General features: G+C 49.9%; 1 protein-coding gene across 1 annotated transcript in view; it reads left to right on the forward strand.

Moving 5' to 3' along the window:
- CNGA1 (cyclic nucleotide gated channel subunit alpha 1) overlaps positions 1 to 13,691 on the forward strand; it is a 108,739-nt gene that overhangs the window by 58,126 nt on the left and 36,922 nt on the right. The window contains exons 3-4 of the mRNA XM_077477530.1: positions 9,526 to 9,642; positions 11,921 to 11,983. Coding sequence (XP_077333656.1) covers positions 9,526 to 9,642; positions 11,921 to 11,983 — 180 coding nt within the window. The remainder of the gene's footprint in view (positions 1 to 9,525; positions 9,643 to 11,920; positions 11,984 to 13,691) is intronic.

Consider the following 13,691-nt stretch of genomic DNA (forward strand, 5'->3'; position numbering starts at 1 on the left):
GTCTTCTCGCCGGACTCCTCCGCTATCTTCTTGTAGCTCTTTTACTAGCAGAGGAGCCCGGCATTCTTCTTCGTCGCCGCGGCCTCTTCTTCCAACTTCGGGGGTCTTGTCCCCCTCTTCGGTTCTTCTGCTGGGCCACCGTGCCTTCTTATAGCTCTTTTACAGGCGGTGGCCCGGTCTTCTGTCGCCGCCGCCGCCGCCTTCCGTTCTTCTGTTCTTCTTCTCCTGGAGATGTTGACTCGACGTTCTCTCCGGCCGCAATGCCAGGGACGCGCTGCGACTTATATAGGGACAAGGGGCGGTGTCACATGGGTTGATGTCACATGGGTTGGTGTCACATGGTGACCCCGCTCCCTTACGATGTCACAGTCCCGGAGGATGCTGGGACTGTCGCCATGTTACATCAACCCATGTGACCAACCCATGTGACATCAACCCATGTGACACCGCCCCTTGTCCCTAGGCACCCCCCATGTTGAGGGCACGCGGCCTGGTACGGCTCAGGGGGGGGGGCGCTCGCTCGCCCCTCCTTTCCTGGCCAGCCGGGTAGCGTGCTCGGACAAGGGTCTGTTGTGGACTTGGGGGGGACCCCCACGCCGATTTTTTTCGGCGTTGGAGTTCCCCTTTAAGTCCATACCAGGCGGCGGGGCCAGCGGCGTCTCCTTCGCGGGCCCCGCCTACCTGGAGACGTGTTAGAAATGAGCGGACTTTCCTCCGCGTGTGTGGGCGAGTCCGTTCATTTCAAAAGTAGGGCGGATAGTACGGCGGACTTCGTACGCCGTATTAGTCCGCTGAAAAAGTGCCGTGTGTGGGCAAGTAGCCCGTTCGGAAAGTCCGACGGACAGTCTGGCGGGAAGTCGGCCAGACTAAGTACGTCGGACAGACGGCTACGTGTGTACGCGGCTTAAGGCTTTAATTCTCAGCGCTATACATTTATTTATTAGATCAGTCACTTCACAACAAATATCTGCCTGCCTCTAAACGTCCCTGCATGTTAGGCTATGTGTTCATGCACACATAGACTTTTTAGGGGCAGAAAAAAACCCTACTGCCACCAGTGCGTCTGGGGGCAGAGGCATTTTGGCAGAAAAACGATTGACGCCTGTTAACCACTTAAGGACCAGGCCTCTTTTTCAGATTTGGTGTTTACATGTTTAAAACAGTTTTTTTTTGCTAGAAAATTACTTAGAACCCCCAAACATTTTATATTGTTTTTTTTCTAACACCCTAGAGAATAAAATGGCGGTCATTGAAATACTTTATTTCACACCGTATTTGCGCAGCGGTCTTACAAGCGCACTTTTTTTGGAAAAAATTCACTTTTTTGAATAAAAAAATAAGACAACAGTAAAATTAGCCCAATTTTTTTTTTATATTGTGAAAGATAATGGTACGCCGAGTAAATTGATACCCAACATGTCACGCTTAAAAATTGCACCCGCTCGTGGAATGGCGTCAAACTTTTAGCCTCAAAAATCTCTATAAGCGACAGTTAAAAAATTCTACAGGTTGCATTTTTTGCGTTACAGAGGAGGTCTAGGGCTAGAATTATTGCTCTCGCTCTACCGATCGCGGCGATACCTCACGTGTGGTTTGACCACCGTTTCAATATGCGGGCACTACTCACGTATGGGCTCGCTTCTGTGCACAAGCTCGTCGTGACGGGGTGTTTTCAAAAACCTTTTTTTTTTCTTATTTATTTTAATTGATTTTATTTACAGTGGTGTGAAAAAGTGTTTGCCCCCTTCCTCATTTCCTGTTCCTTTGCATGTTTGTCACACTTAAGTGTTTCGGAACATCAAACCAATTTAAACAATAGTCAAGGACAACACAAGTAAACACAAAATGCAATTTGTAAATGAAGGTGTTTATTATTAAAGGTGAAAAAAAATCCAAACCATCATGGCCCTGTGTGAAAAAGTGATTGCCCCCTAAACCTAATAACTGGTTGGGCCACCCCTAGCAGCAACAACTGCAACCAAGTGTTTGTGATAACGTGCAATGAGGCTTTTACAGCGTCCTGGAGGAATTTTGGCCCACTCATCTTTGCAGAATTGTCCTAATTCAGTTACATTAGAGGGTTTTCGAGCATGAACGGCCTTTTTAAGGTCATACCACAACATCTCAATAGGATTCAGGTCAGGACTTTGGCTAGGCCACTCCAAAGTCTTCATTTTGTTTTTCTTCAGCCATTCGGTGGTGGACTTGCTGGTGTGTTTAGGATCATTGTCCTGCTGCAGAACCCAAGTTCGTTTCAGCTTGAGTACACGAACAGATGGTCGGACATTCTCCTTCAGGATCTCTTGGTAGACAGCAGAATTCATAGTTCCTTTTATCACGGCAAGTCTTCCAGGTCCTGAAGCAGCAAAACAGACCCAGACCATCACACTACCACCACCATATTTTACTGTTGGTATAATGTTCTTTTTATGAAATGCAGTGTTCCTTCTACGCCAGATATACTTGGACACACACCTTCCAAAGAGTTCCACTTTTGTCTCATCGGTCCACAGAATGTTGTCCCAAAAGTCTTGGGGATCATCAAGATGTGTTGTGGAGAAATTGAGACGAGCTTTGATGTTCTTTTTGCTCAGCAGTGGTTTTCTCCTTGGAACTCTGCCATGCAGGCCATTTTTGCCCAGTCTTTTCCTGATGGTGGAGGCATGAACGCTGACCTTAACTGAGGCAAGTGAGGCCTGCAGTTCCTTGGACGTTGTTGTGGGGTCTTTTGTGACCTCTTGGATGAGTCGTCGCTGCGCTCTTGGGGTAATTTTGGGCGGCCGGCCACTCCTGGGAAGGTTCACCACTGTTCCATGTCTTCGCCATTTGTGGATAATGGCTCTCACTGTGGTTCGCTGGATTCCCAAAGCTTTGGAAATGGCTTTATAACCCTTTCCAGACTGATAGATCTCAATTACTTTCTTTCTCAATTGTTCCTGAATTTCTTTGGGTCTCGGCATGATGTGTAGCTTTTAAGGATCTTTTGGTGGACCTTACTGTGTCAAGCAGCTCCTATTTAAGTGATGCCTTGATTGTGAACAGGTGTGGCAATAATCAGGCCTGGGTGTGGCTAGAGAAATTGAACTCAGGTGTGGACAACCACAGTTCTAGTATGTTTTAACAAGGGGGGCAATCACTTTTTCACACAGGGCCATGATGGTTTGGATTTTTTTTCACCTTTAATAATAAACACCTTCATTTACAAATTGCATTTTGTGTTTACTTGTGTTGTCCTTGACTATTGTTTAAATTGATTTGATGTTCCGAAACACTTAAGTGTGACAAACATGCAAAGGAACAGGAAATGAGGAAGGGGGCAAACACTTTTTCACACCACTGTATTTTTACACTGTTTTAAAAAAAAATAAAAATGGATCACTTTTATTCCTGTTACAAGGAATGTAAACATCCCTTGTAATAGAAAAAAGCATGACAGGTCCTCTTAAATATGAGATCTGGGGTCAAAAAGTCCTCAGATCTCATATTTGGACGAAAAATGTAACAAAAAAAAAAAAAAATGACATTTAAAAAAAATATACCTTTAAGAGGTATGGGCGGAAGTGACGTTTTGACGTCGCTTCCGCCCTCCTATGGTATAGAGACGAGTGGGGGCCATCTTAGCCTCACTCGTCTCCATACTCAGCTAGCAAAAGGACCCGATCGCCTCCACCGCTACCGACGGCTCCGGTAAGCGGCAGAAGGTGTGGGAGGGCGGCACCTCTCCCGCCGCCGATAGCGGTGATCTCGCAGCGAATCCGCCGCGGAGACCACCGTTATCGTACAGACGACTGGCGCCTGAAGAGATGGATATCTCGGTTGTGGCAGCAGCTGCTGCCATTACCGAGATATCCCTCTTCAAAAATAGGATGTACATCGTCGTGCGCTGGTCGTTAAGTGGTTAATGAACATTTAGTGCTTGAACGTTTATTTATTTTAATGTTAAAAATAAATTACTATTCTGGCCAATGAAATAAATTAACACAAAAGCGATTAATGTGTCTAAATGCATCTGAACTCATTATACACTTTTACAAACGTCAGGTGTTTTTTGGCCAAAACACTGCTGTTAGAACGAAAGGCTTGGGGGAAGCTGCACATACTCAGTTTGGTGTGTATTGCTAGAGAGTTTTTTTTTTTCTTGGGAGAGTGCATGTGATCAGCACAGGGCCAATCAGCACTGTGCAGACAGAGGGTCAGGGGTCCTGTAACCTTATAGAACAATCAGGGGAGAATGAAAACTCCTCCTACAAGCTTTAATCAGACACTGATAGAAGTCACAAGGCTGCTATATACTGTTTATGGGAAAAGGTATTTAGCAGTTTATATTTACTAAAATAATTGCATTTCCATGTTCTGTGTACTGCAAGAGACCAGATATAGTGAATGCAGGCTCCTGGGTTTATTAACACTTTTAGTTCAATGGTCTCTTCAGTAGAATGGTCTCCTTGACTGTTGTGGTTAAATGAATAGTTATGTTCACTGGCTGGCAAGTCGCTGATTGTAGCCATTCACTCAAAATTTGACCCCCACCACTACCGCTGCCACCTACCATCAGAGGCGGCTCTCTAATTAGGCAAATTAGGCGATTGCCTAAGGCCCCGCAGTCTCAAGGGCCTCGCAATCGACTAATTTGCCTGTGATCAATGCGGTGGCAGCAAGTGCGGGGAGCGGGACAGTAGAGTCCTCTAGGTGGCGCAGTGGCTGGATGACAGACGGCATGAGGGCGGCATGTCCATGTGGGAACCTCACCTGAGCTTCTCTCTTGTGCCACTCACCAGACCTCTCCTCCGCACCTGCCTCCTATTTGGTTCTGGAGTGGGGGGGGGGGGTTGCTGAAAAACCGCCCAGCTGGATAGTCCCACCATGAGTGTGAAGAGGGAGGAACTCTTATGCTGCCGACCAGAGGAAAGGTGAGTGCCCGTGCCGTGCAGCCTTCCCTGTGTGCCTGAATAGGAGGAGCGGAGGAGAGACTGCACATAGATAGTGGAATTGATTTTTCCATATTACTCCATACAGCCGCTGAATGTCTGCAGGGAGGAGAGGTGATCATTCAGCGGTTGCATGGAGGAATATGGAAAAATCAATTCCACTATCTATGTGCAGTCTCTCCACCACTCCTATCTAACTTTTTCTGCATCCCCCGTACTCTCCGGCCCCTCTGTGTACTCCCTGGTTCTGCCCCTCTGTGTACTCCCTGGCTCCGCCCCTCTGTGTTCTCCCTGGCTCCGCCCCTCCGTGCGCTCCCTGGCCCTGCCCCTCCTGCTCTCCAGCCCCTCCGTGTGCTCACTGGCTGCACCCCTCCTGCTCTCCAGCCCCTCCTTGTGCTCCCTGGCTCCGCCCCTTCTTGTACTCCCTTTCTCCACGCATCCTGCTCTTCACCCCCTCCCTTTGCTCCCTGGCTCCGCCCCTCCTGCTCTCCAGCCCCTCCTTGTGCTCACTGGCTCCGCCCCTTGTGCTCCCTTTCTCCACGCCTCCTGCTCTTCAGCCCCTCCCTTTGCTCCCTGGCTCCTCCCCTCCTGCTCTCCAGCCCATTCTTGTCCTCGCTGGCTCCACCCCCATTTCGCTAGCACCCCCTGCTCTCCAATTCTTTCTGCCTCCCCTCTCAAGCTCCCCCCCAGCACTCTTCACCCCCCACCCTTAGCACTATCTGGCCCCCAGCACTCTCCACCCTACACCCCATGCGGCTCTCTCTGGCCCCCAGCACTCTCCACCCTCTGCCCCCAGCACTCTCCACCCTCCACCCCCAGCACTCTCCACCCTCCACCCCCAGCACTCTCCGGCCCCCACCCCCCAGCACTCTCTGGCCCCCAGCACTCTCCCCCCCCCACCCCCCAGTACTCTCTGGCCCCCAGCACTCCCTGCCCCCCACCCCCCAGCAATCTCTGGCCCCCACTCCCCAGCACTCTCTGGCCCCCAGCACTCTCTGCCCTCACCCCCAGTAATCTCTGGCCCCCACCCCCAGCACTCTCTGGCCCCCAGCACTCCCCACCCCCCAGCAATCTCTGGCCCCCACCCCCCAGCACTCTCTGGCCCCAGCACTCTCTGCCCCCACCCCCAGTAATCTCTGGCCCCCACCCCCAGCACTCTCTGGCCCCCAGCACTCTCTGCCCCCCACCCCCCAGTACTCTCTGGCCCCCAGCACTCTCCGCCCCCCACCCCCGAGCATTCTCTGGCCCCCAGCACTCTCCGCCCCCCACCCCGAGCATTCTCTGGCCCCCAGCACTCTCCGCCCCCCACCCCGAGCATTCTCTGGACCCCAGAACTCTCCACCCCCCACCCCGAGCATTCTCTGGCCCCCAGCACTCTCCGCCCCCCACCCCGAGCATTCTCTGGCCCCCAGCACTCTCTGCCCCCTAGCATTCTCTGGCCCCCAGCACTCTCCGGTCCCCACCCCCCAGCACTCTCCGGTCCCCACCCCCCAGCACTCTACAGCTTCTCCCTGCTCTTTGCCCCCCCAGGGGCTACAGACAGGGACAGATCTCTAAATCTCTCTCACCCCTTTCCCTCACCCCCCTCTTTCTCACTTCCCCCTCTCTCTCTTACCCCCTCTATCTTTCACTCCCTCCCCCCTCTCTCTTACCCCTCTCCCTCCCTCCCTCCCCCCTCTTTCTCTTACCCCCCTCTCCCTCCCCCCTCTCTCACCACACTCCTCTCCCTTACCCCTTCCCACCCCTCTCTCTCTCCTTTCCCTCCCTCTCTCCCATCCCTCCCTTCTCTCCCATCCCTCGCTCTCTCCCTTCCCTCACTCTCTCCCATCCCTCGCTCTCTCCCTTCCCTCACTCTCTCCCCTCCCTCACTCTCTCCCCTCCCTCACTCCCTTCCCTCACTCTCTCCCCTCCCTCACTCTCTCCCCTCCCTCACTCCCTTCCCTCGCTCTCTCCCCTCCCTCACTCCCTTCCCTCGCTCTCTCCCCTCCCTCACTCCCTTCCCTCGCTCTCTCCCCTCCCTCACTCCCTTCCCTCGCTCTCTCCCCTCCCTCGCTCTCTCCCCTCCTTCTCTCCCTTCCCTCCCTCTCTCCCTTCCCTCTATCCCCCTTCCCTTCCTCCTTTCCTTCCCTCCCTTCTCTCCCTCCCACTCTCCCTTCCTTCCCTCTCTCCCTCCGCTTCCCTCCCTCTCTCCCTCCCTCCCCTTCCCTCTCTATCTACCTTCCCTCCCTCTCTCCCTTCCTTCCCTCCCTCTGTCCCCTCCCTTCCTTCCCTCCCTTCCTTCCCTCTCTCTCTCCCTTCCTTCCCTCTCTCCCTTCCTTCCCTCTCTCTCTCCCTTCCTTCCCTCTCTCTCTCCCTTCCTTCCCTCCCTCTCTCCCTTCCTTCCCTCCCTCTCTCCCCTCCATTCCTTCCCTCTCTCCCCTCCATTCCTTCCCTCTCTCCCCTCCATTCCTTCCCTCTCTCCCCTCCCTTCCTTCCCTCTCTCCCCTCCCTTCCTTCCCTCTCTCCCCTCCCTTCCCTCTCCCCTCCCTTCCTTCCCTCTCCCCTCCCTTCCTTCTCTCTGTCCCTTCCCTTCCTTCCCTCTCTCTGTCCCTTCCGTCCCTCTCTCTCTTCCCTTCCTTCCTTCCCTTCCTCTCTCCCCCCTCCCTTCCTCTCTCCCCCCTCCCTCTCTCCCTCCCTCACCCCTCCCTCTCTCCCTCCCCCCTCCCTTCCTCTCTCCCTCCCCCCTCCCTTCCTCTCTCCCTCCCCCCTCCCTTCCTCTCTCCTCCCTTCCCTCTCTTCCTCTCTCCTCCCTTCCTCTCTCCTCCCTTCCCTCCCTTCCTCTCTCCTACCTTCCCTCCCTTCCTCTCTCATACCTTCCCTCCATCTCTTCCCCCTTCCCTCGCTCTCTCCTTCCCTCTCTTCCCCCTCCCTTTCCTCCCTCTCTCCTCCTCCCTTTCCTCCCTCTCTCCTCCCTCCCTTCTCTTTCTCCTCCCTTCCCTCTCTCCTTCCTTCCCTCTCTCCCCCTCCCTCCCCCTCCCTCCCCTTCCCTTTCCTTCCCTCCCTTCCTTCCTCCCTTCCTTCCTTCCTCCCTTTTCTCCCTTCCTCCCTTCCCTTCCTTCCTCCCTCCCCTCCTTCCCTCTCTCCTCCTCCCCTCCTTCTGTCCCCCCTTCCCTCCGTCTCTCCTCCCCTCCCTCTCTCCTCCCTTCCCTCCCTCCCTCTTTCCTCCCTCTCTCCTCTCTTCCCTCCCTCTCTCCTCTCTTCCCTCCCTCTCTCCTCTCTTCCCTCCCTCTCTCCTCTCTTCCCTCCCCCTCTCCTCTCTTCCCTCCCCCTCTCCTCTCTTCCCTCCCTCCCTCTCTCCCTTCCCTCTTCCCCCTCTTGCCCACCCTTTCTCTCCTCCCCCTCTCTCTCTCTCTCCTCCCTCTCTCTCCCCCTCCCCTCCTCTTTCCACCACTCTCTCCCCCTTTTGTGCACCCTTTATCTACCCCTCTCTCACCCCCCTCTCCCCCTCTCACTCACAATGTCTTGCTCCCCTCCCCCTCTCTCTCTTTCCCACCCCCTATCTCTCACAATCTCTCTCTTCCCCTCCCCTCTCTCTCCTCTCCTCTCTGTCTCCCCTCCCCACTCTTGCTCCCCCTGCACTGTGCTGGGATCCCCCCGCTCTACTTCCTCTGCGGATATGGAATGGCTCAGTGACATCTCCCCCCCATTCTCCCAAGACACAGGAAATTCTTAGAGGGGTTGCCACCTTGGTGGGCCCCAGATGTTTTAATGGCTGCATATGTCTGATGGGTGAGGAGGGTGCCCTGGAAGTGGTGCAGATGAACTGTTTGCTAGATCTGTGCATCTTTTTGCAGCCATTTTTATTGCTTGAATTTTTTTTCCATTATGGGCGTGATTGGGGCCTCATGTGTAAGTTTTGCCTAAGGCCTCACAAATCCTAGAGCCGCCTCTGCCTACCATTGTGTCCAACATTGATTCAGCCCACTTTGCTCCATTCTGTGTCCCCTCCATGGCCCACTGTCTCCACTGGGTCCTCTGATCCCCCTGTTGTTCTTACCCCTGCCTGTGGCAACAACGACAGACTGTGCAAGATAGTGGGTACCCAGTGAGGAGATAGTAATAGGAAATTTCCCTTAAAGCTGTACTCGAGAATAAACAAATGTTGTCTAAATACAAGAGGCAAGTGCATTCTTCCTTGAATCTTAGTTTGCTTTGTGTATTTGTTTTATATCTGCACAGTAATCCAGTGTGAAATTTTGCTTCTGTGCAGGAGTATCCTGTAATACAGACCAGTCACTACTGCTCTCTCTCCTTGGGCTGCTGGGCCCCTCCCACAGCTCTGTGCTCTGTGAAATTTTTGGGGTTTTAGTTGGGCTTTAATGCCAGCAATGGATATGTATACACAAATTATCAGTGAAAGAAAAAAAATGTTCGGGTGTTCTAGTGAAACAAGGATAATAAGATCAATGAAATTTGGTCCACTGTTATCGAACATAACATTAATGCAAACCCTGACTGACATGAAGGAAAACTGTATTGCCAAAACAGTCAAACATTGCTTGAGCATAATATGATTGATGCAACATTGGTTTCTATTATGTGTCTGGTTCAAATACAGATTACTAAATAATCCAGAAGTGGACAACGATGGCTTACATTCAGAAGAACATACAAAATGCCACAGTATATATTCAACCAAGAACCGAGTACACGCAGTGACTGCAGCGCTACACAGGTATGTATAATTCAGACTTTATTGCAAATTTTACTTTCGTGTCCATTACATATTATTGCCCAGCTGGCACTCAAACACACTTCTAAGTGGAAGCATCTGTTTGTATTATCATTAGATCAGTATTGTTGAAAAAACTGCACCCCCGCCACCTTTCAAACATTTTTGAAAACTACCAAAAATGAAACTTTCCCATTGCCCATTGCAGGAGATGTCTGTAATTTGACTTTAAACTCTGTGCAGGATTCTGAAAAACTGATGAACCGATGACATAATGTTGACAGTTTTAGAAAGGCATAGTAGCTGCAGACTGTAATGGACCAGTAATTTTAATACAGTTAGGGGGAAAACACTGCGCTATAGTTTGATATATGTAAAAAAAGGCCTCAACAGCCAAGACAGCAGCCAACACCAAAAACAAACAAAGTTCAGCAAATAGAGTAATAAAAACAGTGTAGCGCTTCAATAATAATAAATGTGATCAACATAAATTATAAAGATAATAATATAACAGAGATCGTATAGATATAAATGCCTAGAGAAAAAAAGTCCAACATTGGGCGCACATTCCACAATGTAGCTGGCGCGGGGGTGGCCGAACCGTCACAAAAGAGGAAGGAAATGCACTAGGCGAATGTATTCATGTGAATCTGCTTGACTGTAAACATCAGGGAAAAGTAGATAAATACTTCTTACCAGCTCAGTTGGACTCACACAGTCGTATGACAGTTGAGTCTAGAAGGCTTAAGGTCACAATCTGGGACCAAGGAGTATAAGGAGGGAGGTCTGTTGAGCTGATGGAGGAGCTCCAAACGGTTGTATGCCCAATGATGTATCCTTCAGAGGGAACGTCAAGGTTGTTTGTAGTCCAGCTCAGACGCGGTCCGTTGTGCTGATACTCCAATCTCCCCCGAATGGGGAGGAGGGTATTGTGGAGGTTTTAAGCCAAAGAAACGGAAAAAAGGAGAAAGAAAAAAAGGCTCCACATGGTGCGGGTCAAACGGTATAAGAATGTTGGTTTATTAAAGTCAAAAGATAATTAATGACTTTGTGATCACATAAAAAATAAAATAAAATTAAAAGCAATGTAGGGTGCCAACAGCTCGCCCAACGCGTTTCGACACATATGTCTTCGACAGGGGACATTATACTCCTTGGTCCCAGATTGTGACCTTAAGCCTTCTAGACTCAACTGTCATACGACTGTGTGAGTCCAACTGAGCTGGTAAGAAGTATTTATCTACTTTTCCCTGATGTTTACAGTCAAGCAGATTCACATGAATACATTCGCCTAGTGCATTTCCTTCCTCTTTTGTGACGGTTCGGCCACCCCCGCGCCAGCTACATTGTGGAATGTGCGCCCAATGTTGGACTTTTTTTCTCTAGGCATTTATATCTATACGATCTCTGTTATATTATTATCTTTATAATTTATGTTGATCACATTTATTATTATTGAAGCGCTACACTGTTTTTATTACTCCAGTAATTTTAATTAACATTCTATTACAAAATGTTTTTTGTGGTAACTAGATATGTTTCATTGACAAGACAGCACAGGTAATATTGTTCCTTCATTATTATTCAGAAGCGAGAGCAACGTTTATATCTTTAGCTAGATGAAGGTGAGAGGAAAAGAACAGCCAAACTGAGCAAATGCCCATGGTCCCAATTTTTTCATTGTTTTGATTGTTTTCAGTGTTACTTATTTTATTGTATGTAGCATTTTTTTGCATGTAGCATTTGCCGCGGTATATTTTTTATAATTTACCAAACTCTAGTCCAGGGTTTCTCAACCTGTTAATCACGAAGTGACCCTCCAAATAACTTTAATATAATCTCAGGGAACCCCAGCTAAAAATGACTATATCTACAACTTCTGATACATTGGTGCAATGGTCATTGGGAAGAATGTTCCTTACACTTTGGTCATTGGGAAGAATTACCCCCTTACACATAGTTTAAAAGATCAGTGGTGTCAGTGGAAACATATCTGAGAGGCAGAAATTGCTCATTACTCAAGGAACCCCTAGCAACCTTTGGAGGAACCCTGGTTGGGAAACCCTGCTCTAGTCAAACCCTCTGTGATTGTATTTGTGTGTGTGTGTTTGTTGGGGAGACTCTTCTCTATAGTAACATTTCAGCATAATAAAGTCAAGTGACACCAGCCCCCCTGACAGTACCCCCTGACAATTGTGTAGTGAATTAGAGAGAGAAGAAGGCATGACGGGCACTAATAGTAGGTACTGTATTTTAATCCCAAATACTGTCATTTCCATAGGGAGCAGCACCTTCCTGGTACTACCGCATTCTGCAACACCAACAACAACAACAACAAGGATGAGTGAGTATTCTGATGGGCTTTTGAAAGGCGACAATGATTGTAGGAATTTGAACAATCTCAGGCTGTCCATATACAGGCTAAATCTTCAGTAAATTCAAAAGAAATTGAAAGTGCAATGAATCAAATTACAAGTTGAATATTCTAGCTAAAATGGTCCTTGATAGTGATGGACGAACTTCCGACGGGACGTTTCGCGAACGCGGACCTCGAACGCGGCCGATAGTTCGCGAACCAGAACGTTCGCGGCAGGCCCCATTGACTTCAATGGGAGGCGAACTTCACAAACCTAAAGGTCAAATTTGCAGCCACAAAATAATTAATAGCTGTGCAAACATAGTTCCACCACATGGCCAATGACATAACACATGTATGAGGTGAATCTGGTATCGACAACTACAAGCATTCTTTTTTTATATGGGAAATTGTTGTGACAATTCAGGACTGTGGAGCGCATGAAGGCAATGGAGGAGAGGGAAGGTCAGGGACCAGGGTAGGCAAAGAAGAGGGTGCAGGAGATGATCACCAGCAGCGTGACATACAGCAATGACACCTGCACCGTGATAGAGTCATCTGACAGCAGCACCGTGATAGAGAGCACTGACATCAGCAGCGTGACATACAGCAATGACACCTGCACCGTGATAGAGTGATCTGACAACAGCACCGTGATAGAGAGCACTGACATCAGCAGCGTGACATAAAGCACTCACACCAGCACCGTGATATACAGCACTGACAGCAGCACCGTGATAGAGAGCACTGACATCAGCAGCGTGACATAAAGCACTCACACCAGCACCGTGATATACATTACTGACAGCAGCACCGTGATAGAGCACTGACATCAGCAGCGTGACATAAAGCACTCACACCAGCACCGTGATTTACAGCACTGACAGCAGCACCGTGATAGAGAGCACTGACATCAGCAGCGTGACATAAAGCACTCACACCAGCACCGTGATATACAGCACTGACATCAGCACCATGATATACAGCACTGACACTTGCACCGTAAGCAGCCCCAGGAGGAAGTCAGCATAGCACAGGGATGGTGGGAGCCCTTCATAATGAGCATAGCACAGGGATGGTGGGAGCCCCTCAAAATAAGCAGCCCCAGGAGGATGTCAGCATAGCACAGGGATGGTAGGAGCCCCTCATAATAAGCAGCCCCAGGAGGATGTCAGCATAGCACAGGGATGGTGGGAGCCCCTCATAATAAGCAGCCCCAGGAGGATGTCAGCACAGCACAGGGATGGTGGGAGCCCCTCATAATGAGCATAGCACAGGGATGGTGGGAGCACCTCAAAATATGCACAGCAGAAGTACAGCCCCGGGAGGAAGTCAGCACAGCACAGGGATGGTGGGAGCCCCTCATAATAAGCAGCCTCAGTATAAATATGACACCGCTCAACCTCTTCAAAGAGGAGGGTACAGGCATATAGTACGTGTGCTTTTTTTGGACAAGGAAGTGAGCCAAATGAAGAAAGAAGGTCTATGTGCTCGATTAAAAAAATTGTTTATAGACATATACATGGTCTACTGGTCACATGTGTTTAATTCCTCCGAGATCCATGCCTCATTCATTTTTAGAAATGTGAGGTAGTTAACACTGTCGCGAGCTAGGCGAGTACGCTTATCGGTCACGATCCCCCCTGCTGCGCTGAACGTCCTTTCGGACAGGACACTGGATGAGGGGCAAGCCAAC

This window comes from Lithobates pipiens, unplaced genomic scaffold (genome assembly GCF_037356315.1).
Source record: "Lithobates pipiens isolate NorthernLeopardFrog02 unplaced genomic scaffold, aLitPip1_a1.2 Scaffold_13, whole genome shotgun sequence".
In the NCBI taxonomy this organism is placed as follows: domain Eukaryota; kingdom Metazoa; phylum Chordata; class Amphibia; order Anura; family Ranidae; genus Lithobates; species Lithobates pipiens.